Genomic DNA, 24929 nt, shown 5'->3' with positions numbered 1-24929 from the left:
AAATGAATGATTTCGAGTGAAACATTGAAGTGAAGATAAATGGTATGGATGGTTTCGGTGAGAGAGAGGATTTCATAGCTCAAAGGGTTTTACCGTAAGAAGAACGAGCATTAAGGTAAACAGGCAGATCTTTAAAAAAGAAATCTTATTACAAAAATATTTGGTGCAAATAAACCAATTTAAAATATCATCATTTCGTGCAAGAAAGTTATTCTTTTAGTCTCGAAGATCTATTAATAATACAAAGTTTTTCTCTCCACATAATTGAGAATAAAACATTAATTAAGTAGACAAGTAACACTTGGAATAGTATTTGTAGCAGTTCCATAGGCATTGTTGCAAATAACTGAAAGCTTCTTTCCTGAAGTAGATGTGATGTCATTTTGATCCAATAGAATGTTATGACAACCATCGGAACTACAATCTAAATTAATAGCTATGTCACCAGAACAAGTTCCCGTAAATCCTCGAAATGTTACATCACTCACCACCACATCTGTATCCTAATATAATTTCAACAAAATTCATCACACATAAAACTATAGTATTAGTTTATTATTATGTGTATAAAACTAGCAAACATACAAATGCATTGTTGGAATGACAAAATAAAATAATAATAATAATAATAATAATAATAATAATAATAATAATAATAATAATAATAATAATAATAATAATAATAATAATAATAATAATGTTGAGTGAACTATGTACCAGTCCAAAATTTTTATATTTCTGATCTATAATAATAGGGTTCTTGACATTATTTAGGATGATTTCCTCAAAAATAATATTTTTTGCATAACCTGATCCACCCTGCAAAAAATTGGAGAATCCAAATGTTGTCACATAATGCGTTATAAATTTTGTAAAAAGTAAATATTGAAAGGTGTTCATAAAAAATTTACGAACTAAATTATATAAAATATTATATTATGGGGTCTACATAACCCCTTTAAGAATGAGATTTACACAACGATAAAAAAATATAAGTCATATATATCTTTGATGTCTAGATCTTCTTAATTCAGTTAATTTTTTTTTTACTTCACTTACAAATTTGCTTATGTGCTAACTTTTATTGGTTGCTGAATAAATACTATCAATTCTTCAAGGGGTAATGTAGAAAGAACGAAAATATTAATATGGAAAGATTCGTATTTTTGTAGAAAATTTTAAAATATTTAACCTTATTAATTATACTCACCATTTTTGTCTTGATTCTTCCTCCATTTGAAGTTCCGGTGAAGGTGCAATTCCGTACATGAACATCGGAAACTTTATCATTAGGTCTTACTTTACCGAGGCTACCAACACTGATTAAATTGTAAAGTAGACATTTTATGAGATTTGTAAAAAACACGAACACATGTATAATATATAATTTACGATTCTCGCACACTAAGATAAGTTTGTGGATATCAATAATTCATACTCTAACACAAATAGTATATCGTGGGGCAAAAAACTAATAGTATATCGTAATAACAAATAACATTTGAACTTTAGATTTAAAACACTAATTTAATATATGTTAGTCGTCTAACATAAAAAATTGGCAAATTGAATATAAATAGTGTTTGTGTGCGTGCATGTGAAATTGAATATAAATGTGGCAATTTTTGCAAACCTTATTCCATGGCCTGGTCCACAAGTAACTCCAGTAGCATTGATAAAAGAGGAGTCACCGTTAATGGCAATACAATCGTCACCTAATTAGAAAGAAAAGAAAAAAAACGTGACTCAAATTAATGTTACAAAAACATTAATCATTTTATGGATATAACGACAAATGCTATAATTTTTTTTTACATTTATTTATATAATATTTTGTTATAACTATTTTTTATTTTATTACTTTTTCCTGTTTTTTATAACATTTTATGTTTAGCTCTTTTTTTTTTATAAAATAACATGATAAATACATACTAAAAATAAAAATTATCATAAGCTAATATAAAGTTCGAATTACCAGATTTTATGTTTGAATCTTCTACCAATATATTACTAGAAAAAGAAATGTCAAAGCCATCAGTGTTGGGACTATTAGGAGGAGAGTTAATAGATATATGTGAGAATGTTGCACCATTGCACTGGTTAACAGAGACATGACCACTTGGGCTATTAGTGACCATTATGTTACTAACTTTGAGATTCTTGCAGGAATGAAAATGAAAGACCTGTACCATAAAAATTATCATAGCATTAATGCATCAAAATTATTCCCACAAATTACTTATGATAGATAAACGATGAAAAATGAATAATTGAATATATATGTACCCCAGGTCGTTTACAATTTTTGCAATGCCACCAAGTTGAACCACCTCCATCAGCTCCTCCATGACCATTACCATCAATTGTGAGTCCGTCTAAATTATCAATGTAAATCAAATAGTCTCCACTTTTCCACGCTTCTTTAGGGGGTGCAACTATTTTTCCATCAAACTACAATAAAGATTACAGAATAACACATATATGGAGTTTTCTTTATGGAAATTGAATTTTTGTTCTAAGCAAAAAAAAAAAAAGATTAAAATAAGTGCAAATAAAATAAGTCCGTCAATATAGACTTAACACAAAAACAAATAAAAATACATAAAATATTAAACTTAGTTATTCACATCACACTGTAACTTATAAATAAATCTCACAGTATTCTTTACGAAAATAAAATCTCACGATCTTTCTTTAAGTATTAATAGTAAATAATTAATATAAATAAAGTTTTTTTTTTGTTGAAACTTCATATTTTAACTTCGAATAGATTTAAGGTAAATACCTATTTGAAACAATTAAATTTAAAAATTAATTTAAATTCGTAATAAAATATTATTTTAGTTGTGAATTAATTGCATGTTATGTTTTTTTTTTTTTTTTTTTGGTGATAAACATGCATGTTATGTTATTATTATAATCTTTTTATTAAATGAAAAAATGATTACAACAATGTACGAGCGGTACTCATAAGTTGATAAGTACATATAGTAAATTTATATATATAATATACCTGAATATGAATTTTGGGTTTGCAAGGACCTCTAAATTTTACATTCGTCACCATGAATGATTTTTCTGCTGGTATAGTTAACGTCCCTCCATGTTTACATGCACTACTCCATGCATTTACTAAGGCCTGCAATTCAATAAATACATATAATTAAAAATAGTGTTAAAGATCAGTCAATTAGTGAGAAAAAATTCACATGGAATATCAAAATATTTTAAATTATATAAAGAAAAACATAGGAACATATATACTTGTGAATCATCAGTTTTTCCATCGCCATTTGCACCATAATCCATCACATTATAATTGTCATTTTCTGTTCCAACATTCAATCTCGTACATAGACAAGGAGAAATAAACCCAAGAATGATAACAAAAAAGTTGAACCTTTGCATGTTGACAAAGTAAAATTAAATAAGTGGAAAATTAAAAGTCACTACAATGATGATTTGTGATGGGTGTATGAGGGGATTTAAATAGAAAATTAAATGCATATGAATGATATTTTTATTAGAAATTTTAAAATATTTAACCTTATTAATTATACTCAAGTAACTCCATGGCCTGGTCCACAAGTAACTCCAGTAGCATTGATAAAAGAGGAGTCGCCGTTAATGGCAATACAATCGTCACGTAATTAGAAAGAAAAAAAAAAGTGTAACTCAAATTAAAGATACAAAAACGTTAATCATTTTATGGATATAACGACAAATGCTATAAATGTTTTTACATTTATTTATATAATATTTTGTTAATACTGATTTTTTTTATTTTATTATTTTTTCCTGTTTTTTATAACAATTTATGTTTAGCTCTTTTTTTTATAAAATAACATGATAAATACAAACTAAAAATTAAAATTATCATAAGCTAATATAAAGTTTAAATTACCAGATTTTATGTTTGAATTTTCTACCAAGATATTACTAGAAAAAGAAATGTCAAAGTCATCGGTGTTTGTACTATTAGTAGGAGAGTTAATAAATATATGTGAGAATGTTGCACCATTACACTGGTTAACAGATACATGACCACTTTGAGATCTTTGCAGGAATGAAAATGAAAGATCCGTACCATAACATATCAAAGTGTTAGCAATAAATTGGACATTAGTTTTCTGAATTTGTAATTGTTCCAAAGAGATGAAAGCCACCTTTTTTTTTTATTAAAGATGAAAGAATATCAACTAAATTATAATTTTATAAAATTGAACTATAAATGTTCATTTCTTATCCTATTAAAATTTTAATTTGCATTGATACTAAAAAAAAAAATTGCATACATCAACCAGCTATGGTAGTTTGAAGTTAACTTAATACTTGTCGTCTTCAACCACCTAAATGAGAAAAGTTTGATCTTGTCCAACAAAAGATGAGGTGTGCCTGTTGAACCTTTGAACAAACGATGATTTCCCTCCGTCCATATCAATCAAACACAAGTAAGCAAAATAAGCTGCAAAAAGGATCGACGAGCTCGAGATCCATCTGCTGAAACTGTAAACTGAACAAAATGATCGTGCAGAGTAGTGAAATCCACCAAAGGAGTGTCAATCCACGAACGAACTAAATCCCAAAGAGGTCCAACAATACTACAGGAGATTAATAAATGATTTGCCGACTCGGCCACTCCACATCCAAAACAGTCGGTTATCATGTAATTAGGGTGCGGTCAATGCATTAGAGCCGTCTAATCAAAATCAGATGGCTCGGATTTAAATGCAGCGTTGATTTTTTAAAACAATTAAAATTCGGATGTTAAATCTAAGCTATTTGATCTTAATCAAATGGTCTGGATTCAATTGAATGCATGCAGTCAGGGATGTTGAGTGCACCCAATCCAGGTCCTTGTTAAACATAGGAGAAAGCTAGCATGTTAAGGTATTTAATGTACTCTCTTTCGTTTTATATATAAGTAAAATTAGACTTTTTAGATTCATTTAAAAAGTAATGTACCTTGCCTATAATATAGCTTAGATTTCATTTTTAAGTCAAATTTTTTTAAAGTCAAATTTTTATTTTTCTCAATACAAAACTTCCTTTGTAAGTTTTTTTTTTTTTATAGAGTCATTTGTAAGTTTCTTAACTTTAGCAAGACCCAAAAATATATTGTTGGTATGAGTATGACTATGGAAGTTTGACCACATTTAGGATAAAAGTTTGACTCTGCCAGCCTTGACCTACATGAATTTCATATTTATTTTTCGTTTGAAATGCCTAGAAAGTTTGACTTTGATTGTAATTATTTTTAAATAATAATATTAATATTTCAAATATTTAATGTTTTATTTCAAATATTTAATGTACATTTCATATAAAAAATAATTAAAAATATTTAATGTACCATTAGGAGATAGTTAACTTTTTTTTTTCACCGTCAGTATCTGGCGTACTGATCGCCTAATTTGGTTTCGGGGTCAGTTTTGACATCAAATGGTTCTGGTCTCCTTCCAATCACGGTTATGAGGATCGAACTGTGGTCGTTCCTACTAAGTCCACCATCAATCATCATGAACCACTAACGGTTGATATTGATGACAACGGTCAACGTATTTTGTCCATATCAAATGATATTGGATGTTGACCTCATCGTAACTCCTTTTTTTTTTTTTTTGAGTCGTTCATTTCTAAGATAGCCCAACTCTCTTAAATTTTTTAAATATATATAAATTAAATCACGCTTCCGATTCAAATAACCTAAATTATTGGGATACTTTAGAAAACTTACTAGAAATTAAAGATGATAGTCCTCGTGAGCTTAGTTCAGTCGATGGAAATATTGCACTATATAGGAATTGAGGTTTTAGCTTCGAACACTCCACTTATTCACTTTTAAGGTGAATTTTCTAGCCACTAGGTTATTTAACAAAAAAAAAATCATAATTAAGGTGGTTAGGGAGAAAAAAGACCGTTAATTTTCTTTTCTAACCCCTTATAATTTTCTAATAAAATAATTTCTCTGTTTCTTTTTAGGTGTCGTTTTAGCATAAAACTCTTTAATCAAGGTAGTTAATTATTTTTTCCAATTCCACCCTTATTTAACCCACCATTTACTTTTTCTTTTCAAATAAACTTAACATAGGAGTACACTCTTCTTCTTCTAACAACGGAGAGAGTATTGTCCCTATAATTTCTTTTTTTTTTTTAGATACAAATCCCTGTATTTTTCTATTTAACGACCACTACTTTACTGTCTTCACAAATACATCATAATATATAGTTCTTAATCTTCCTTTTTTTTTTTTTTTCTATCAACATGCAAGGGTTTATTATTTTTGTTTTGATTTTTGGTTTTATTTCGCCTTGTCTATGTACGGGGTTGAATGTTGAAACCAAAAATAATATTTTCAATGTTCTCCAATATGGTGCGCGTGGCGATGCCAAATCTGATGATTCACAAGTATGTGATTTTTCTTTATAATTTTAATTAATATATATTTTCATGATAACTTTTTCTCTTATATTATTTATTTTTAATTTATATATCTTTATGAGAAGCTTAAGATTTTCAAAGATTATGAATAATTGAGCGACTTTTTACGATAATTTTTTTTTTTTTGTTTTCCACCACCAGTTGAATCTGGTTCGGATGTCAGTTCTGGTATCAAGTAGTTGCAGTCCCCTCCCGATCGTAGTTGCGGGGATCGACTTTTTATGATAATTTTAATTTTACGTATACGTTATTGTAGGCGTTTCTTAGTGCATGGCGTCGTGCGTGTAAAGCAGTTGGAATGTCAACACTAGTAATTCCAGCTGGAAAATCATTCATGGTGACGAAATTAAATTTTAACGGTCCTTGCACTGCCAAAATTCTCATTCAGGTATATAATTTATTTTTCTTAGTTAAAGGCAGACTCCAATGAAAACATTTTGTTATTGTGATAATGATGAGATTTAAGAAGCATTTGCAACCGTTAGATTCAAACTAATTAAGATTTAAGAATCTGGTTTAATTATAATATCGGTAAAAAATATGCATTACGAACGCTTTTCTTCCTCCTTTCAACCTAGCTACATGATCACCTACATATCAATAATTCAATGGAGGAATTCTAACTTGGACACAAACCCAAGAAAATATCATTTAGATACACACTCATAAATGTAAAAAAGTTAAACAAAAATTAAAATTATCACATCATTTAGTCTTTTTCCTTTAAATTTTTTTACTCATTTGTGTGTGCCTAAATAATTTTTTCTCGAGTTTGTGTTCAAGTAAGAATTCTTCTGATTCAATGTCACCGAAAGGCTCTTGATTTCTATTGCATACCAATCCGTCTTTCCCATGGCAGGAATACTTTGTGAGATGGAAGAGATGATTGCATATTAGTGTGCATTCATTTGATGAAAAATAACAAGAGTATAAGTTATATTAATTAGTTTGAATATAATGGTCTCAAATATTTGTTCTCGTTTTTCACAATAGCAAAGTGTTTTTATTCGAGTCATCCATATATTTTTTCACACTACCTATTACTTGCTTCCGAGAAACAAGAGTAAACTATCAAATACTTCTCGAAATTTTAAAATTCGTCAAATACCCCATGAAATTTGAAAATAGGCAAATTTTCCCTGAAATTATAAAGTCAATCAAATTGCCCCTGACACTACTAGTCAGAGTCCACGTCAGAGTGTAATTTGATTGAATTTTTATAATTTCAAAGAGGTATTTAACTATTTCCAAACTTCGAGAGGTATTTAGCAGTTTACTCGAGAAACAAAGTACCAATTTATTTTGTGTTGATAGACAAAAAGTATATATTAATTAATTATAAATGTAGCTTGAAGGGGAAATAATTGCACCTCCCAAAGCAGCGTGGAAAGGTGGGTTAATTTGGATTAGCGTGGAATATGTAAATGGACTGACAATTGATGGTAATAACCAAGGAATACTCCATGGACAAGGTCCTACTTGGTGGCAATGCCCAACTTGTAATCGACCTATGGTATCATTACTATTCACTTTTTTCTCTGTCACAATTAATTTGATAATAAGAAGATGAAGATGAATACATTGTGACAATTTTTTTTTTATGGTACAGATGTTATTTTTTCATTCCTGCAAGAGTCTCAATGTTAGAAAATTAAGGATCAGGAATAGCCCAAGATCTCATATATCCATTACTATGTGTCAGGATGCAACATTTTCTTATATAGCCATTAATTCTCCTGTTACTAGCCCCAACACTGATGGATTTGACATTGCTCATTCGAGCAATATCTTGATAGAAGATTCCTATATAAAATCTGGTAATTAAAATTTATATTATTATGATATTATAAATTTTTAGCATGTCTTAGAAAACGAAGATTACATCATCTTATAAACAAGAGTTAAACATAAATTGTTGTGTAAAATTTTAAAAAATAAATTATGGCTATAAATATTAGTATAAGCAAATGTAAAACAATTGAAAGATTTATTTTTATTTTTATTTTTATTAGAGCAATGATCATCATCCTTACAAATAATAAACCTTTTTTTGTGCAAATTAAATTCAATTTGAATTTTGTTTTTTTTCTTTTGAACAGGTGATGATTGTATTGCTCTCAACGGTGGTTCCTTTTTTGTCAATGCAACTCGGGTTACTTGTGGACCAGGACATGGGATAAGGTTTAAAAATATTTATATATATAGTTAAATTTCATATTTATACTATTTCTAATATGGCTTAATAAATATGAGAGCAAAGAATTTTACAATATATGTTTGTGCGCTTGTATGCGCTTGCACACGTGTTTGTATAAGGGTAATTTTATCATTTAAGTATGTTATATATTTTATCATATTATTATGAGATACTATGTATTAAAAACATGATATGATAGTTATCATGTTTGTTATCCTGTGTACACCAAACATATGATAGGATAATCTAGGATAACTGTTATCCTGCTTATATCTTATCATATTCTTATCCTACTTTATATCATATTTTGTCATTATCATATCCTGCGCACCAAACAAACCCTATATGTACTCAAGAGATCGCAATCATTGTATAAAGTTTAGACAACTAACATATTTAATGTTAAAATGTAGTAGTTTTATCATAGTACTATGATATATTAGCACTACAAAAAATTAACCACGGTCTATTAGCCACGGTTATTTAGATTGTGAGGAAAGATATGAATTTGCCACTGTTTAACCGTGGCTATATAGTAGTTAATGTTTGAGTTCTTGAAAACTTCAAACTAACTTTTGGGTGCCAAAATTTTAAATATTATATATGTTTTTGTACATATGTATTTATATTTTTCACATACAAATATGTTCTTTATGAATTGATCAGTGTTGGTAGCCTCGGTCGAAATGGAGCTAATGATCAAGTTTCTAATATTTATGTACGAAATTGTACTTTTATTGGGACTACAAATGGAGCAAGAATCAAGACATTTTCAGTGAGTATGGTTAAAATTTTATCCATATTCAATTTTAATCCTTACTTTTTACAAAATTGATTTTTTTTTTTTTTTTTTTTTTGTACTTGTGAATTAACTAAAAGCACAATATCACAACGTACATCTTCATTGTCTAAAATTTTGCAGGGTGGATCAGGTTATGCAAAACAAATTACATTTGAACAAATCATTCTTGTTAATGTTTTGAACCCAATAATTATAGATCAAAATTACCATATTGTACCCAAGGTACATATTCCACTCTACATTATTATTCATTTTTATCATATCATTTCAACAATTAATGTATTATAGTTAAATACATTTTTTTTTTTTTGAAATTATTAGGAAACAGATGTGTCTGTAAGTGATGTGACATATCGAGGATTTACCGGAACTTCTGCTAGCGATGTAGCTATTGCTTTAAAATGTAGTCCTGCTGGTTGTTTTGGCCTTCTATTTGATCAAAATAACATTGTCTCCGCTCAACCAGGAAAGAAGACTTCATCTTTTTGTATAAATGCTCATGGATCAGCTAGAAATACTATTCCAAGTGTTTCTTGCCTTAAATGATGTTTTATCTTCTATTATGTGGAGAGAAATAAAACTATATACTTAAATGATGTTTTATCTTCTAAATCCAAAATTATTGTTTAAATATATATATGCATTTTCGCGATCACACATTTGTCGATACAAATTTATATGATGTCTTCATGTTTAGTTCTTTTTCCTTATTATTCCATAAATAAGTTGTCCAAGCTCTTCGCCGCAATCTTCCTGTGCATGATGTCCAGCCTACAAAGATCAAGAAGTTTATTGTATCCCTCTTTGTGAAGAAGATTACAACCATAGTACCTCAATTTTAAAGTTAACAAAATATTGAGAACAATGAGAATATGAATCTTAAGTAATTACCCTTGGAACTTCAATAAGTTTATGATTTGAACCTTTGCAGAAATCTTCCACTCCATCATAACTCAACCATCGATCTCTCTGGCCCCAACATATCGTGGTTCCAACGTTCCAACTTTTGTCATTTAGTATTCTCTGCATATCCTCCACATACCTCTGAAAAATAAATATCATTTTTTGAATGTTAGTTTACTTTTCTTTGCACGAATCGAAGAGACAAGTGTTGAGTATATGTGGATCGTGATAGCAAGGCTACTCTGCCACTTACAACACCCCATCCCGTATATGTTTATTACTTAATTGTCACTTTTGAGTTCATAAGGCACAAAAAAATCTTAGGAAAATTTTTGGTGTGATTTCAATAGATTTTGAGATATATAAAGATTAAATATTCACCTTGAGGTCTTTTTTCATGGTCCTGGCAATTGCATTCAATGCAAAGCCTGAAGAGCCAGATGTGAGATAAGGTCTTCTATAAACCATTGCATCTTCTTCTTTCATTTTGTAGGGTCCACAGCTTGTTAGGGCTTTATCACTGGCCCTTAATGGATCCTAGTCACTCACAAGAGAATCACATTATATGGAACCTAGTCATTTTGTAGGGTCCAAGTGGGACTATTCGTTGTTCGGTTCAAAAACTGTGCCGAACTACACCAAAAAGAACTAAGTGTTCACGAACTGAACCGAAATGATTCAGTTCATGCTATAAGTCATAGTTCAGTTTTTCTAGGTCCGACTATGCATATATGTGTAAAGGTAAGTAATATACGCGAATAATATTTATGACTGTTATATACCTGTGAAAATATTTCACCTAGCAGAAAATTGCTGAATATGGACAATGTTGATGGAAGCTTGGCATGTTGAGCTGTTAACTTATTTAATAAGAAACAAAAATTCAAGATATTAATTGTTAAGAAGTATCCAGGAATGTTCAATCAACGATCATTCATTCAACAACTGAGTAATCATGTATTTAAATTGTGCTAACCATCTAAACTGATGTCAAAATTTGATGTCAAATTTATCGGTCAAAATAACATAACTCAAAAATAAACGTACAGGTGGATTAATGAGTATTAAGTTGTTAATCTTCTCCGGGTGAATGCTGGCATACTTAACTACAACTGGTGAAAAATATCCCTGTGAAAAAACAAGACTAATGCTATGTCAAAGAAGATCTAGAGATGATTTTAACAAGTAGATCCATGATTCTTATCGACTACGTCAAAGTTACCTGGACAACAAGTGAGACTTTAGTAACAGCAAGTTCATCAATAAGTGACTCCAATGATGACACATATTCTGCATAAATTACTTTACATTCAAATCACTTTAAGCCTTAGCGTACCGTGAGTACGTTTGGTTTGGCAGCACGTTTGAAAAACGACGGTAATGCAGAAGCTTAGTTTTGTAGCTTATGTATTTTCAGGGTAAAAATGCCTTAGGACGCGAAAAATGGTTTACAAAAGTTCCAAACACATGCCTGATCAATTTTACAAAATCAATTGTTGTCGCCACAGAACCAAAAGATGAGAAATTAATTACCGTCAAGGGTGTAGTCAAATCCATATTTGGGTTGAGGCTTATCAGAAAATCCAAATCCTGAAATAGAAAAAGAAAAATGGAGTACTGAAGTGGTTAACAAATTGGTGAAATGTCAATCATGAATCCATTTGGCTACATGGACTTAACGACGCTATAACGTTTTGTAATCTTATTACCTAGCCAATCAAATGTTATGGTATGATAGTCCTTGGAGAGTACCGGAAGAACTTTGCGATAAGAATATGCCTAGACAGTAGCATCAATGTGACAGTAAAATTGTTATTTCTCAAGATACTGTCATCAAATCGGTTTCATCGAAAACAAAGTTTCTGTAAAACAAAAATGCAAATCAAGATACGGACCTGTGAAGGGAAACCATGGATTAATATGACTGAAGGATTTTCAGCATTTCCTTTTTCGACACAAAACCATCTATTGTATAAAATCATATTCAGAAAATATGATTCAATTAGTAACTTGTGAATAAATTGAAGTGATGTAGCTGATTTCAACTTATGTGAAAAGCTATTCATTAGAAAGCTCATTATAATAAGTGCTAATAGAAAATCATTGGACATATAAAGATAGATCTAGTTGACCTGAAACGATCTTCGGTAGCTTGTGAACTAGTGCCCATTGTTAGCCCGAAAATTGGATCTTTCGCCTTTTCACCAGTTCCAGGAGTTGAATAGGCTTTAACCTAATGACATCAAAAAATTATTGGATAAAAATCATATAATAGTGTTCAAAATTGAAACATTCTAACCTCAATGAAACGAAGTTCAAATGAATAGCTTCACATATTGAAGTCTTGAAAGGTTGAATTGCTAGCAAAATTGTTTAGATAACTAAGGTGATAACCAATTTTCTCAATACAAAAAAGCATCACATTGCTATTAAATATGAGTCAAACCCCTTTTAACTATCGTTTGAGAGAACACCGAGTGTTCAAGTCCTGACTAGAACAATCATTGGTCAGACTTTACTTTCCTACTTCCGAGTCGAACTCTAGATTAATAGGCCCTTTACCATAGGAACCATAGCATTGAGACAAAAATATAACTTTTAACAACAATTAAGAAATGGATGAAAAGTGATCATGAATAATTACCATTTTCCCTTGCTTAAACCATTCATCACTTGGATTTGGTCCATCTGAATATTTTCCTGTAAGAAGATTCCAACAAACTTATCAGAATTACAGAAAAGTCCTAATCTTTGATCTTAACTTTTTTGTCTTAACCCTCTTATTTGTAGGGGGAAACGGCCCCTAGTAATCCAAAGTTCAGTTGGGAGGTAAATAAAGTCTGATCAAGAATTTCCGACTAGGATTCGAATTGTGTTGTCCAACACACACATAATCCATCAATCTTATTTTGAATTAAACAAAAAGAAAATAATAAAAGAGTAGCTGCTGCTAGTTACCTCCACTGAAAGAGAAACCATCACCAACAGAAACAGGAGCATCCAGAAGATAATCATCCTGCAGCATTGGAAACAAAGTTTCAAGAGGAAAAAGCTGATTAAAAACAACCCATTAACACAAAGACACAAACTTTGTCTCTTTTTCCATTGTTGCCATTTGAAGAAGTACTACACTTCAACTTCAGATACTTCCTTGAAGGTAAATGCTTTTTGGAACAAGAATGAAGGTGGGAATTTAAGTAACAAGAAGAAGAAGCATGAAAGGCTTGAATGGTCATTGCAAGAATGAAGTGGTGGTTGGTTTTCTTTGGTTGGACTGTGAAGAGGGAAAAGTAGCTTATAACTGTTAACAGTTAACAGAACAGAAAGAGTGTTGGTACTAGTTTTGATGGCAGCTTAGAAAAAGAAACATGTTTTGTCCATATAGGAATGGATAGGGATTCTCTGGTCTCTAAACTAAGTTCTAGCCTTAATAATTTACAAATACTTCTATTTTTAAAAATGCTAACTAGCGCCCGGAGCTTAATATAGTAACGTGATCTTGAAATAGTAAAGTGATCTTGAAACTTGTGTGGTCTATTTTTAAAATAAAGAAAATGTTTTTTTCAATACAAATTTTACCTCTTTTAATTTCCTTAACTAGTGTCTCAGATGCATTAGTTAGCATGACATCTGAGAATCGAATACAGAACTTAAGCATGCTATCCAAACCCCTTATCAACCAAACCTAGTGACTTCAACTTATTGTCCTTTAATTTCAGCTAAGATGATAAAAGGCTATAGAGACATTTCATATCTTGAAGTACATATTCAAATTCGTAACACTGTCTTCTTTGCGCTCGAGTTTCACCGCTAAACTTTTTAACAACAAAACTATAAAATTCAAAAAATTGTTTACATAATATTGCATTTGTGGAAACAATCCCTTAGAGGTGGAAATAGCGAAATTAGAAAATTAAAACCAAAAAATATGGAAACAAACCCTTAGAGGTGGAAATAGCAAAATCAGAGTATGGGAGTAGCAAAGCCCAATTAGTTAAAAATTAGAGGCCCAAATTTCACCTTGTCCCTAATAACCTATCTATCAACATTGAAAAAACAGAATTTTGTTTTGTTGTTGAGAAACAGAAATGGCGTTACAGTTTGTGAAACATCAGCAGTTACGAGGTTTGCAGAGCGAGACAACCTTAAATTTCTTTTCTTTCCTACGAACTCTTAAGCTCCCAGGAACAGGTTCTTTCTCTCTTCACAATTTAGCAGCAAAATATTTTCTATTTTGTTATATTAATGTTATGTGGCAAATTAACACTTTATTTTTTATGTTAGTTGTTGTTGACATTAACATTATTATGATTATTATTACTTCAATTTGGAACTTTGAAGTTCATGTTTTTAAAGCAAGTTGTGGGAAACATGTCCTGAGAAGTGTACATGGTTCATAATATGAAACTGTGCTGTGTGTGGTGCACTGAAACCTTTTTTTTTTCATGGAATTTGATTTTAGTGAGATGGGTCAGTGGTCAAATACCAGTTAAAGGTTCCTTTAGGAGCTATGCTACTGCAAAATCAGAAAAGATTATACCAATCAAGAAGTAAGCTTTCATTGCTTTAACTATTGTCTTGTTTTTCGAGTAAATCACCAAATTAGTCTCTGACGGTATGACATTCTTAAATAGGTTCTTGACTTTATGAATATTTCAAAAAGGTCTCTGACTCTATTAATCTGCCAAGTTGGTCCCTATAAGCAACCACTTATTATTGATTAAGTCTCGACTTACTATCAATTTGGTCTCTGTTAGAAATAAACTTCTAGAGCTAGAGAATAGAGATAGAGAAAATGAGAGTTTTGTATTATTCTCTTCAGATGTGTGTCTTTACACTAAAATATGAGTCCTATTTATGGGATACAAATGAGCAAGTGAATGATCAAAGGTACAATTAAGTCATTCACTAGTGGGAGTTATAGGAACATGGAAGACCAAGGATGGACATCCACTAAGTTCTAAGGCACTAAATTATTCATAACACTTTCTAAGTTTATCCACTTATTATCATTTTAGTCCTTGACGTATTATTTGAAGGACTAATATGAGTAAAATTTGACAGAGTTAGGGATCTTTTTAAAATATGCATAAAGTTAGGGACCTATTTGAGAGTGTCTTACAAAGTCAGTGACTGATTTGGTGGTTTACTCATTATTTTATTTCTTCACATGTCATGTCTAAGTAAGTATCTTCAACTCAGTTTTATGTAATGTTTCCATTCTTGATACATTCATAAAAACAAAATTTCATGATGGTATGCCATGGTATTTTAACCTAATTGGTGAAGCAAACGGTTTTGGATTTGTATTGGTTATTAAACTTACTGTTGTTCCATCATTCACTTATTCAATCATCGGGATTATTCCGTCATTCACTTTGTTCCTTCTAGTCATTAGTTATATCAATGTCACTCTCTATCAAAGAAAATTACTGATAACACTGAACTGCTTCATTTATTTTTGTGCATTCACCTTTTAGGAAAAAGAGGCTAGACGAAGCATGCCTTGAAAAATATCAGCAATACAGTAGATCCATCATCCAGTCATGGATTTTGCAAGGTAACTAATTTCACTTTTTATTTCCAATTTAGTATGTAGATAGATACTGTGCTGAGCTCACTTGGATTATATTAAGGTAATTGCTGTTGTTGATATACAAAGAAATCGGACAGTTTTGAAATTCTTGAACTGATTCCACTGTCGTTTACTTTTGATGCTGAATTAGCCAATGCTAGCTGGTGTTGGCAAATAATAACATAATCATTTGTAACCTTCTTATGCATATTCGTAGTATGATTGACATAACAACGTATGTAATGCAGGAAAAGTATATGTGAATGGGAAGGTGATTAATAAAGCAGGTACCCCTGTGTCTGAAAAATCTGTAGTGGAGATTATTGCTGAAGTTCCCAAATATGTATGTAGGTGAAGTCATCAACCTCTATTCACTTATTTACTTGAAATAATATCTCAACAGCAACTTCGATGAAACTACATTGTTGTTTGGCTTTTTTTTATATCTACACAGAGCTGGACATAAGTTAGAAGGTGCCATTGAACAGCTTGGTGTTGATGTGGCTGGTAAAGTGGCTCTCGATTCTGGGCTATCAACTGGAGGGTTTACTGACTGTTTACTTCAGTATGGTGCATCACATGTTTATGGGGTTGATGTAGGTTATGGACAGGTAACTTATATAACATTACATTATTTTTTGCTAGTTTGGAGGGGTAAGGGAGGCGCAAAGGTGACTTAGTGGAGGATTGAACCTCGGCCATCATCATCTCACATAAGTCTTTTACAGTTGGTTGGCGTTAATTAAGCTACAACTCATTACCTATACATATGTGTTTTATTTCTTAGGTTTTGGCAAACATGGTTCTTGTTTTTTAATGTTTATGCATTGCATATGCAGTTATGCCTTGGGAGGCTTAAATGTATTTAGTGCTTTAATTTTTGTTTTATTTAGCTATTCCTTAGATTAGTGATAATTATGTCTTTAAGCTATGGCTTTCTAATACTTACGAGTTAAGATGGATCATAATTCCAGAATTTGTAACCATAAATTTCTCCGTGGATGTTTTTTGGATCCTCCTGTTTTCTTTTCTAAACTAGAATGCTCTCGTAAAAAATTAAAATTTATAAGAAGTCATTGATACATTTGATGAAATTATGACTTTTGACAGCCAAACACCTTAATGTATTAGGCTCTTTTGAACTTCTACAGTTATGTCTTCAAAATAATGTGTGAACTTTTTGCTAGTTCGGTGAACTCATTGAAATAATAGTATATTACTTTGGAGTCTTAACGAGTCTGTTTTTGTTTCATATGTTTTAGAAGATTTTATACTCTATTATTGTTTTCTTATGGCATTTCCCCAACTGCATTGCTTTATTGCACATCTGCAGTTGCATAGTTATTATCTATTATTAATGATTAACGATTGTTAACTTAACTAGGTAGCAGAAAAAATACGAAAAGATGAACGTGTATCTATTATAGAGCGGACAAATTTAAGATACCTCAAAGAACTCCCCCAAAAGGTTGATTTGGTGACACTAGACCTTTCATTCATCTCTATTCTTACGGTATGCTCTCAATTCAGGTTAAACATAGTCTTGTAGTGCTGTTAGTGTGTATAGCTTTTCTGATCCACTATTCTTATATTCTTTTAACAGGTCATGCCTGCTGTGGTAAGTGTCATGAAGGAAGATGCTGCCTTAGTGACTTTGGTTAAACCACAATTTGAAGCTCAGAGATCTCAAGTACGGAATATGAACTCCGATTATGGTCTTTTACTGTTTATTTTGATATTTTCAGCAATAATATACAGTTAAACTACTTGGTCAACAATATATCATTGACATGAAGTTGGTGAACATAAAGATAACAAATGTACTTAAAAGGCTTTAAATATATAATTCATTGCAAGCAGGGTTATGTTTTTTACTAAAATCATCATCATTTTGCTCCCATTTCGCTCCCATTTAATGGAATTACCTTGCTTGTGCAGGTAGGAAAGGGAGGGATAGTGAAAGACCCCGTTGTCCATCAAGAGGTGGGTGATTTTTTGCTATCTGAACTTCTTGAATATTGTCAGCTTGTTAAAAAAGATAATTTGGAGAAGTAAAACTAATTATTACCTCCGTCCCTTTTTATTAGCACCATTTTGTGCTCTACAAAATTGGCTTATAATTAGGGACATAGTGTTATGCGCCATGTCTTCAATTTTTTCCCGTCTAAATTGCAATTAAGTCGAAACAATGTTGTATGAGGGTTTTTGCATATGGCATTTTATTAAGAGAGACTCTTAGATTGTCCTAAGAAGTGATTGAAAAACTTTTTTTTTGTCAGAAAGTGATTAAAGAACTTTGATTAGAGAACTTTTATGATGTAAAACTGCGATTGATTTCTTCTGCAATTCAGGTACTTGAGAAGATTACAAAGGGAGTAGAGAGTTTTGGTTTCTGCAGCAAAGGTTGGATTGAGTCTCCTCTCAAAGGTGCCGAGGGTAATACAGAATTCCTTGTTCACTTTAGCAGAATCCATAACAAAAGTGCTCAAAATCATGAAGAAATTAGAGAAGAATTTCATGCTTGATGCATTTCTTCAACCTTCAATGAAAGGTTAAGCAGGTGGGATAGATGTATTCATGTATAGTAGCGAGTTGTCGGTGCCGTTGAATGGTAGTGGTGAAATTTTGTATGTACCATTTAAACAAATGACTCATTAGTGAAAAAATGTGATGAGTAATATAATCTGCATCTATTAAAATTCCTTATTCAACTACCATCTTGAAAACTTGATGATGAGTGCTTGGCTTTCATAGAGTTGGATATTGTTGTTTCTTCCTATTTGATGTCTTGTTTATTCACTAAGAATGTTGAATTTTGGAATTTGATTTGAACTATTAGCTTGTTTGGATTAAAAATCTCTGATTATTTTTTCACTTTTTATGTTCAAAGAAAAAGCTGTAGAGAACTTGGGTCATACTTCACAGTATATGTGCTATGCTTTATAAATAGGATTTGAAAGATCTTTTACAATATATGTCCTAAGATGTAAATTATGTGATCTATATTAACCTTTCCTTGCTGAGAGTTGGAAATTGTATTGTTGTTGACGCCTAGTCGCATTGCAGCAATACAGATTACAGAGAGTAGGAACTCCCATAGCAGCAACTAACACCAATGGAATATGCTCCATGATATTATCAAATTGGCACTTCAAAAAGAATCACTTTTCAAAACCCTCACCATTAAGAGAATCAACTCCGATGACTACTTCTTCCATACCTCTAGCTCCATACACAAACCCTCCAAAACTCTCCAAAGCTCCGTTACAAAGGTGCCATAAGCACTAACAAACTTAGAAATGCCATGGATCCAACAGCCTACACCACCTCGAAAGCCATTTTCATGCGATGCACCATTCAGTGTTCTCATTAAAGTCACAATAGTTCATAGAAAATGGCTTGTAATGTTCGATCACACAAGCGCAACAGATTCTAATTACTAATGGATTATAGTTAAAAGTCATTTAATTCTATACAGGTAGCAGACAACAGTATTAAATTCCATTTAGTTCTATACAGGTAGTAGACAACAGTATTTCATGTATTCAAAACATAGTAGGAAAGATGATTTCGAAGAAGAAAGAAGAAAATAAGGAGAAAATATTCCCCATCTACTAAAAATCTAAACTTCTCCACAAATTTTTTCCCAATTACATCATTTTAGTAATATATGGTATATACCAGTTTCCAGTTGTTAGCCAAATAGTGAATCTTATAACTATTCGAAAATGTCGGATGCTGTAGTTTCAAACAACTTTTTTTTCTTCAATATTCAACATTTCCAAAGAGATTTTAAGGCCTACCACTTGACCAACAACCGAAAACCAAGACACCAGATATTGTTCGATAAAGTTTTTATTCGAAGATGTATATGTATCGCTTAAAAGCAGTTTCATCCAGTCCCTTGTCCCACATGGATGTAACTTGTACCATGGTCTATTCAAATATGGATGTTCCTGCAAGTTATAAAATTGAAACCATTTAATTGAATATTGAATATATAGAAAAGGAAAAAGATTGAAGCAAGTTGTTTACCTCTTGAGTTATAAATGTCCATTTTGATTCTAGTAGCAACTCTGCAGAATGACCAGGAAGATCCTTTTCGATTTCACTGAGCGGCAAAGGCTGTCCATCTACATAATCAAATACTCTATCAAACATAGTGAACATCATTTTCATTTATATGATATGATATTCAAGCAAGAAACTAATTCTTTTTCATAGCCATTAGATATGAACAGAATATTTTAAAGCTAAGTATTAAATCTTCATTATTCAAGAAATTCAATACCAATAGCCAGCACTTATAGTATCCACATTCAATAGCATAAATGGTAAATTGTATTGGAGGATCATTTCAAGCAACCTAGTTAATTAAACAACTATAATGTGGTCTTGGTTTTCAAACTTGATTGTTTTGACAAAAACATACTTTTCTAAACCGCCACCGAGAGGATTTGAATTCCGTCTCTTGAAGTTATCCGGTCAAACTCATAACATTAAGCTAACATCTCATATACAATGAAGCGCGTTCTTTTATATATTTACATAACGATTAAGATATTATCACACAGAAACTCCACAGATAGAAAAGTGAACATACCACTATAGTATGAACGGAAATACAACACCGGAACTCTATATGATGGACTGTAGACAATGTGAAAATCATAGTGGTTTGCTTCAAACTCTGGACCTAGTAGAAAGGAAGAAATACATTATGTAAGTCATTAAGTAAGGAAGAGTACTCTAGATAATCCAAATTTATGCTACGGATTAAAACTAAATTAGTCTAGGAATACCAATTAGGCCATACAAACTAAAGTTGCATGATCAAAGGGCTCTTCTGCCTGTGAGATGTTGCTCTCTTCTTTCCATGACAGACTTCTGTGGTTCTTTTCTTCCTGTAATGACAGTTACAATTCAATATAGCCAACATAAACTTCACTTCATGCATGTTTGGATTGAAAATGAGTTTGACAGAATCAAAGTGTGCCACCGTAATTTTGAGAAGAGCTGAACTTTTGAAGCATCAATTAAACCAGTGACACTATGATTTCGTCAAACTTATCGTGATTCCAAACATGTCCGTCAATAAAAATTAGTTTTACATTAAATTGGTGACAATTGACAAACCTCGCATGACTTGACAAGACACACATTCTCAAGTGATAAGTATCCTTCCACCTGACATAGACACGAAGACACGTATAAATTCAGGACATGTGCTAAGGGTAGAAAAATGCAGTGGATTTGGGAATCTCATGATAAAGGAGCTACCTTATGAGAAGAATTCAAATGGTGTTTTGGACAAGGGTTCCACAGCCATGGAGGAAATGAATGATTGAACATTTTCCACTTATCAGAAAATGTAGAAGCAGAAAGGGAAAATTCATTTAAAGAGAGATTTCCATCCCATGGGATTTTGTCCTTAACAGCTTCTTTGAGGTCCATACCCCTACAAAAAAGAGGTCCATTTCATTTTTTATGATCAAAACTATGAAGTTCAAATACTTCAAAATAAAAATGGAACAGATGTATCCTCCAATACTAAAAGGATTGGTTTCTGCATTTTTATTTTTCTCTCCTACCAAACAGAGCCTAATACTACCTCAGTCCCTTATTATAAGACTCTGTTTGACAAAAATGTACTATTCATTTATCTTGTTTTGACCATATTTTTTTAATAATATATAAATGTAAATATTAGCATATAAAATCTTGTTCAATTCGTTTTGATGAGTATTTTCAAAATATTAAATTTTTATAATTTTTACTAATAGACAATTAAATATATTAGAGATCAAAATTGTGCATTGTCGTACATGCAATGGTCAAATAGGATCTTATAATTAGGGACGGAAGTAGTAGTATACTACAAATGTTTGCATTAATGATAATGTCACGATCTTAGTAAGGTGTCATGATTGTGGAAAAAATTACGCTTTGAAACCTCTTCAAAATCTCACTACCAACCAAAACATACAATGAACATTCAATACTTTTTTTTAATTTCCTATGGCTGTGAAAAGCGGTTTATTAATCCAAAGTTCGGTCTAATCAACTCGTTCAGCTCAATAACTTGGCTTCAATATTCAATACATATTATTCTTTCTTTCTTTTTTTTATACGTTTGTTTATCTAATTACTTATCATATTCAAATTCCAAACTTAGAATTAGTTTTTATTTTCATTTTTTTTTTGTCCAAAGGATAAGACTGAGGTCTCAAAAACTTTGCTGTGAAAATAAAGGTGGATTCTTGATTTACAAACTATATAAACCATGCACTATCATTTTTGAGTAATAACTCCTTAATATTGCAGGGTATTACCAACTTAGTTCCGTAAATTATCAATAGAATAAACCTTCAATTTAGTCCTTAACTATCAACCTCTCTCGATTTTGGTCACTAAACTATAAAAATATACTTAATGGTCCCAAAACTATTAATAATTCATCAATTTGGTACCTCAACTATCATTTTCTCTCATGTTTTTAAAAGAACTGAGGGACTAAATTGAAGTATTAATAATAGTTTAGGGACTATTTAGTATATTTTGAAGAGAGGTCATTAGTTTATGGACCAAATTGATGGCTTATTCTTTTATCATATAACAAAAATCATTGAAATTGCAAAATATCAATCCAATTTCAAGAGATATTTTCAAAGTTTTTTATACCATTTTAAATGTCCTTCTGATCCATACAAATATCATGAAAATTTTGGGAGTATTCCATTACCATAACATCAAATTATTGTAGGTAGGGTTTTTATACATAGAGTGAATAACCATTTTGAAAACTCACAAATTTGTTTAGGACTGAATTGACCCAATAGGTATTCACTTTATCAATATTAGTATCTATATCCCTCTCCTCAATCTGTCTACTTAGATTTCAAAGATTTCAAGAATGCATATTAGGGTTATGAATTTTGAAATATAATAAAAAAAAAATCAAAGATTCAATTTTTTTTTTTGAAGAACCTAAATTAACCCACCTAAATTGACACCAAATCGAATCAAACCTAAGACCTTAAAGAGGAGCACACTCCCACATCTCAAGCAGACACCACCGGACCAACCCAAGTGGGATTTCAAAGATTCAAAATTGAAAACAAATAATAATAATAATAATAATAATAATAATAATAATAATAATAATAATAATAATAAAAGTACTATATTATTGAGGGTAATGTAGGGTCCAGATGTAGCTCAAATAATAATAAAGAATATTATTGGGCAACGATGAACACTTATTGAAAAAGATGAATCAGAAAACATGGGAAACCCCAAATTCATCTGAAACAAACTCTCTCAGTTTCATTTACCAGCCATGTAACGGTTTCTACCAACATAAACATGGTAGATACCTGACTATGTCTGGTTTTTCAATACAACAAAAACAAAATCATATTCAAGATTTAAAAACAGTTTCAATTGTGTAGAACAAGCATTGAAATTGAAAAGCAAAAATAATCAATGAACCCTAAAATTAAATTAAGAAAAAAATTAAAGAGAGGAATAGAGAAAAACGAACCCTAAGTGGTGAATGAAATTTCTGAACTCCACTGCTCTGCTTTTATAGCACGCGTTCGAGTTGGTGATTCGGCTGAAGGAATGGTGAAATTGGAATTAGGGTTTGGAATATTAGGGCTTGGTAATGTATCTTATTGGGCCTTGGGCTTTTTATTTGTCATAGAAGAAATTAGAAAATTGTTATATATACCCCCAATAATTTTTGTTGGAGAAATTAGGATATGTATTTTTATTTTATTTTTATAAGATATGTATTCTTTTTTTACGCAATTTTATAAGATATGTATAGAAAATATAATATGTATAATGGTAGTATAAACTGGTTTTAAATTGACAATTAATGAGAATATTTTAAGGCTATTTTTCAAAAAAAAAAAAATCAAACAAAAAAAATTAAAATAGACTTATGTGACAAAATGACAAAATTCATGAGAGAAAAATCAAGTTCAAACTATATGAGAGACAAGACATTAAGAAGATAGATGCATAAACATATCACACCGGTGATAAGCACGCACGGAAGCATTACAACGCAACGATGATGATGCGTAATGATGCACCGTAACCATCTTCACTACTCCGTATGCAATGTGATTCTGAGAGAACTCAGAGTTCAGCGAACACGAGTGACCCCAGCTATCTTGCCTTTAGGTAACACTGCTAACTGTAATCCCCCTTGAGATCGAGCTACTCTTATCGTGGCCACTGGCCACTACTGCAAGTACTGTCAATTTTTGAACCCCCAACGAGACTACTCGATGCATGCCTGTTGTTTGCAAGAGTTATGCGCAATATCTTGGTAACATAGTCTCTCAAAGTTTATGCTAGCAGATAAATGACTTACTCCTAAATATAAAATATAGTAACACTCGGCGCCTTTGAGTTGCTACTAATATTGAGAGAAAAGGAACAACGTGCATTAACAGTTTCAATCAATATTCACTAGTTGTAAAATCTATTGAGAAGTAAAACAATGAAATGTAAATGCTATATGTGACAATTTAGATTTAACATGTTTATAAAATAAAGGTTAGAGAAGGAACCTCCGAATCCGAACCTGTGATATGCTCTTGCCAATAGATTAATGACTATGCGGCAACTTCCCATTCTAATCAAAAAGGAAAGATTTGAGATTTGTGATGTTTCCAATTTGGTAGAGTTTACATCATATTGATTATCAAGAATTCTTCGTAGTTCTTGAGTTAGTTGAATCTTTTAGCGACATTGTACCCAAACAGTTCGAAGTTGTGAAAGGTTCCTAACGATTAGTGATTGAAACCTTTCACAACTTTGATGGAAGCTAGAGACATAGCCTTGTTTCCAAATAGGGAAAAACATCACATGATAATCCTTCATACCCACACCACATAGGGATATTCAATGAGGGTTAAAAGACGAAATCTTGACATTACATGAGGTAAGCTGAAATTCGCTAATATTGCGGTGGGAGTGGGTAAACACTATTTTA

General features: G+C 31.3%; 5 protein-coding genes across 5 annotated transcripts; 2 read left to right on the top strand and 3 right to left on the bottom strand.

Annotated features, from left to right (window-relative positions):
• Positions 1-278: 278 nt before the first annotated feature.
• On the bottom strand, positions 279-3408 carry LOC123886942 (probable polygalacturonase At3g15720). The gene is made up of 9 exons (XM_045936208.1): positions 3265-3408; positions 3014-3139; positions 2283-2451; positions 1976-2185; positions 1634-1715; positions 1211-1319; positions 718-819; positions 419-503; positions 279-361 (listed from the first exon to the last, which is right to left on the bottom strand). Exons 1-9 carry the CDS (start codon positions 3406-3408, stop codon positions 279-281), a joined length of 1110 nt encoding a protein of 369 aa, XP_045792164.1.
• A 2857-nt stretch (positions 3409-6265) lies between these two features.
• Positions 6266-10016, top strand: LOC123883895 (probable polygalacturonase At3g15720). The gene is made up of 9 exons (XM_045932851.1): positions 6266-6409; positions 6699-6830; positions 7791-7955; positions 8052-8259; positions 8542-8623; positions 9306-9414; positions 9562-9663; positions 9763-9847; positions 9908-10016. The coding sequence occupies exons 1-9, from the start codon at positions 6266-6268 to the stop codon at positions 9985-9987; spliced, it is 1107 nt and encodes a 368-aa protein (XP_045788807.1). The 3' UTR covers positions 9988-10016.
• Positions 9683-13777, bottom strand: LOC123883894 (uncharacterized hydrolase YNR064C-like). Its single transcript, XM_045932850.1, has 13 exons — positions 13434-13777; positions 13303-13360; positions 12989-13044; positions 12477-12577; positions 12240-12309; positions 12054-12123; positions 11878-11934; positions 11567-11634; positions 11392-11472; positions 11127-11204; positions 10726-10881; positions 10333-10485; positions 9683-10212 (listed from the first exon to the last, which is right to left on the bottom strand). Exons 1-13 carry the CDS (start codon positions 13578-13580, stop codon positions 10135-10137), a joined length of 1173 nt encoding a protein of 390 aa, XP_045788806.1. The 5' UTR covers positions 13581-13777; the 3' UTR covers positions 9683-10134.
• A 361-nt stretch (positions 13778-14138) lies between these two features.
• Positions 14139-18775, top strand: LOC123883893 (hemolysin A-like). Its single transcript, XM_045932849.1, has 9 exons — positions 14139-14535; positions 14807-14894; positions 15825-15904; positions 16168-16270; positions 16374-16530; positions 17304-17432; positions 17523-17609; positions 17858-17902; positions 18271-18775. Exons 1-9 carry the CDS (start codon positions 14433-14435, stop codon positions 18442-18444), a joined length of 966 nt encoding a protein of 321 aa, XP_045788805.1. The 5' UTR covers positions 14139-14432; the 3' UTR covers positions 18445-18775.
• A 638-nt stretch (positions 18776-19413) lies between these two features.
• Positions 19414-23588, bottom strand: LOC123883892 (ubiquitin-like-conjugating enzyme ATG10). The gene is made up of 7 exons (XM_045932848.1): positions 23463-23588; positions 21200-21377; positions 21056-21106; positions 20736-20823; positions 20523-20615; positions 19955-20052; positions 19414-19875 (listed from the first exon to the last, which is right to left on the bottom strand). The coding sequence occupies exons 2-7, from the start codon at positions 21371-21373 to the stop codon at positions 19666-19668; spliced, it is 714 nt and encodes a 237-aa protein (XP_045788804.1). The 5' UTR covers positions 21374-21377; positions 23463-23588; the 3' UTR covers positions 19414-19665.
• Between the last annotated feature and the right edge of the window lie 1341 nt (positions 23589-24929).

The sequence above is a fragment of the Trifolium pratense genome, linkage group LG5 (assembly GCF_020283565.1).
Source record: "Trifolium pratense cultivar HEN17-A07 linkage group LG5, ARS_RC_1.1, whole genome shotgun sequence".
In the NCBI taxonomy this organism is placed as follows: Eukaryota; Viridiplantae; Streptophyta; class Magnoliopsida; order Fabales; family Fabaceae; genus Trifolium; species Trifolium pratense.
Note: the sequence above shows the minus strand (reverse complement) of the source record. Positions and strands in the feature narration are given on the sequence as shown.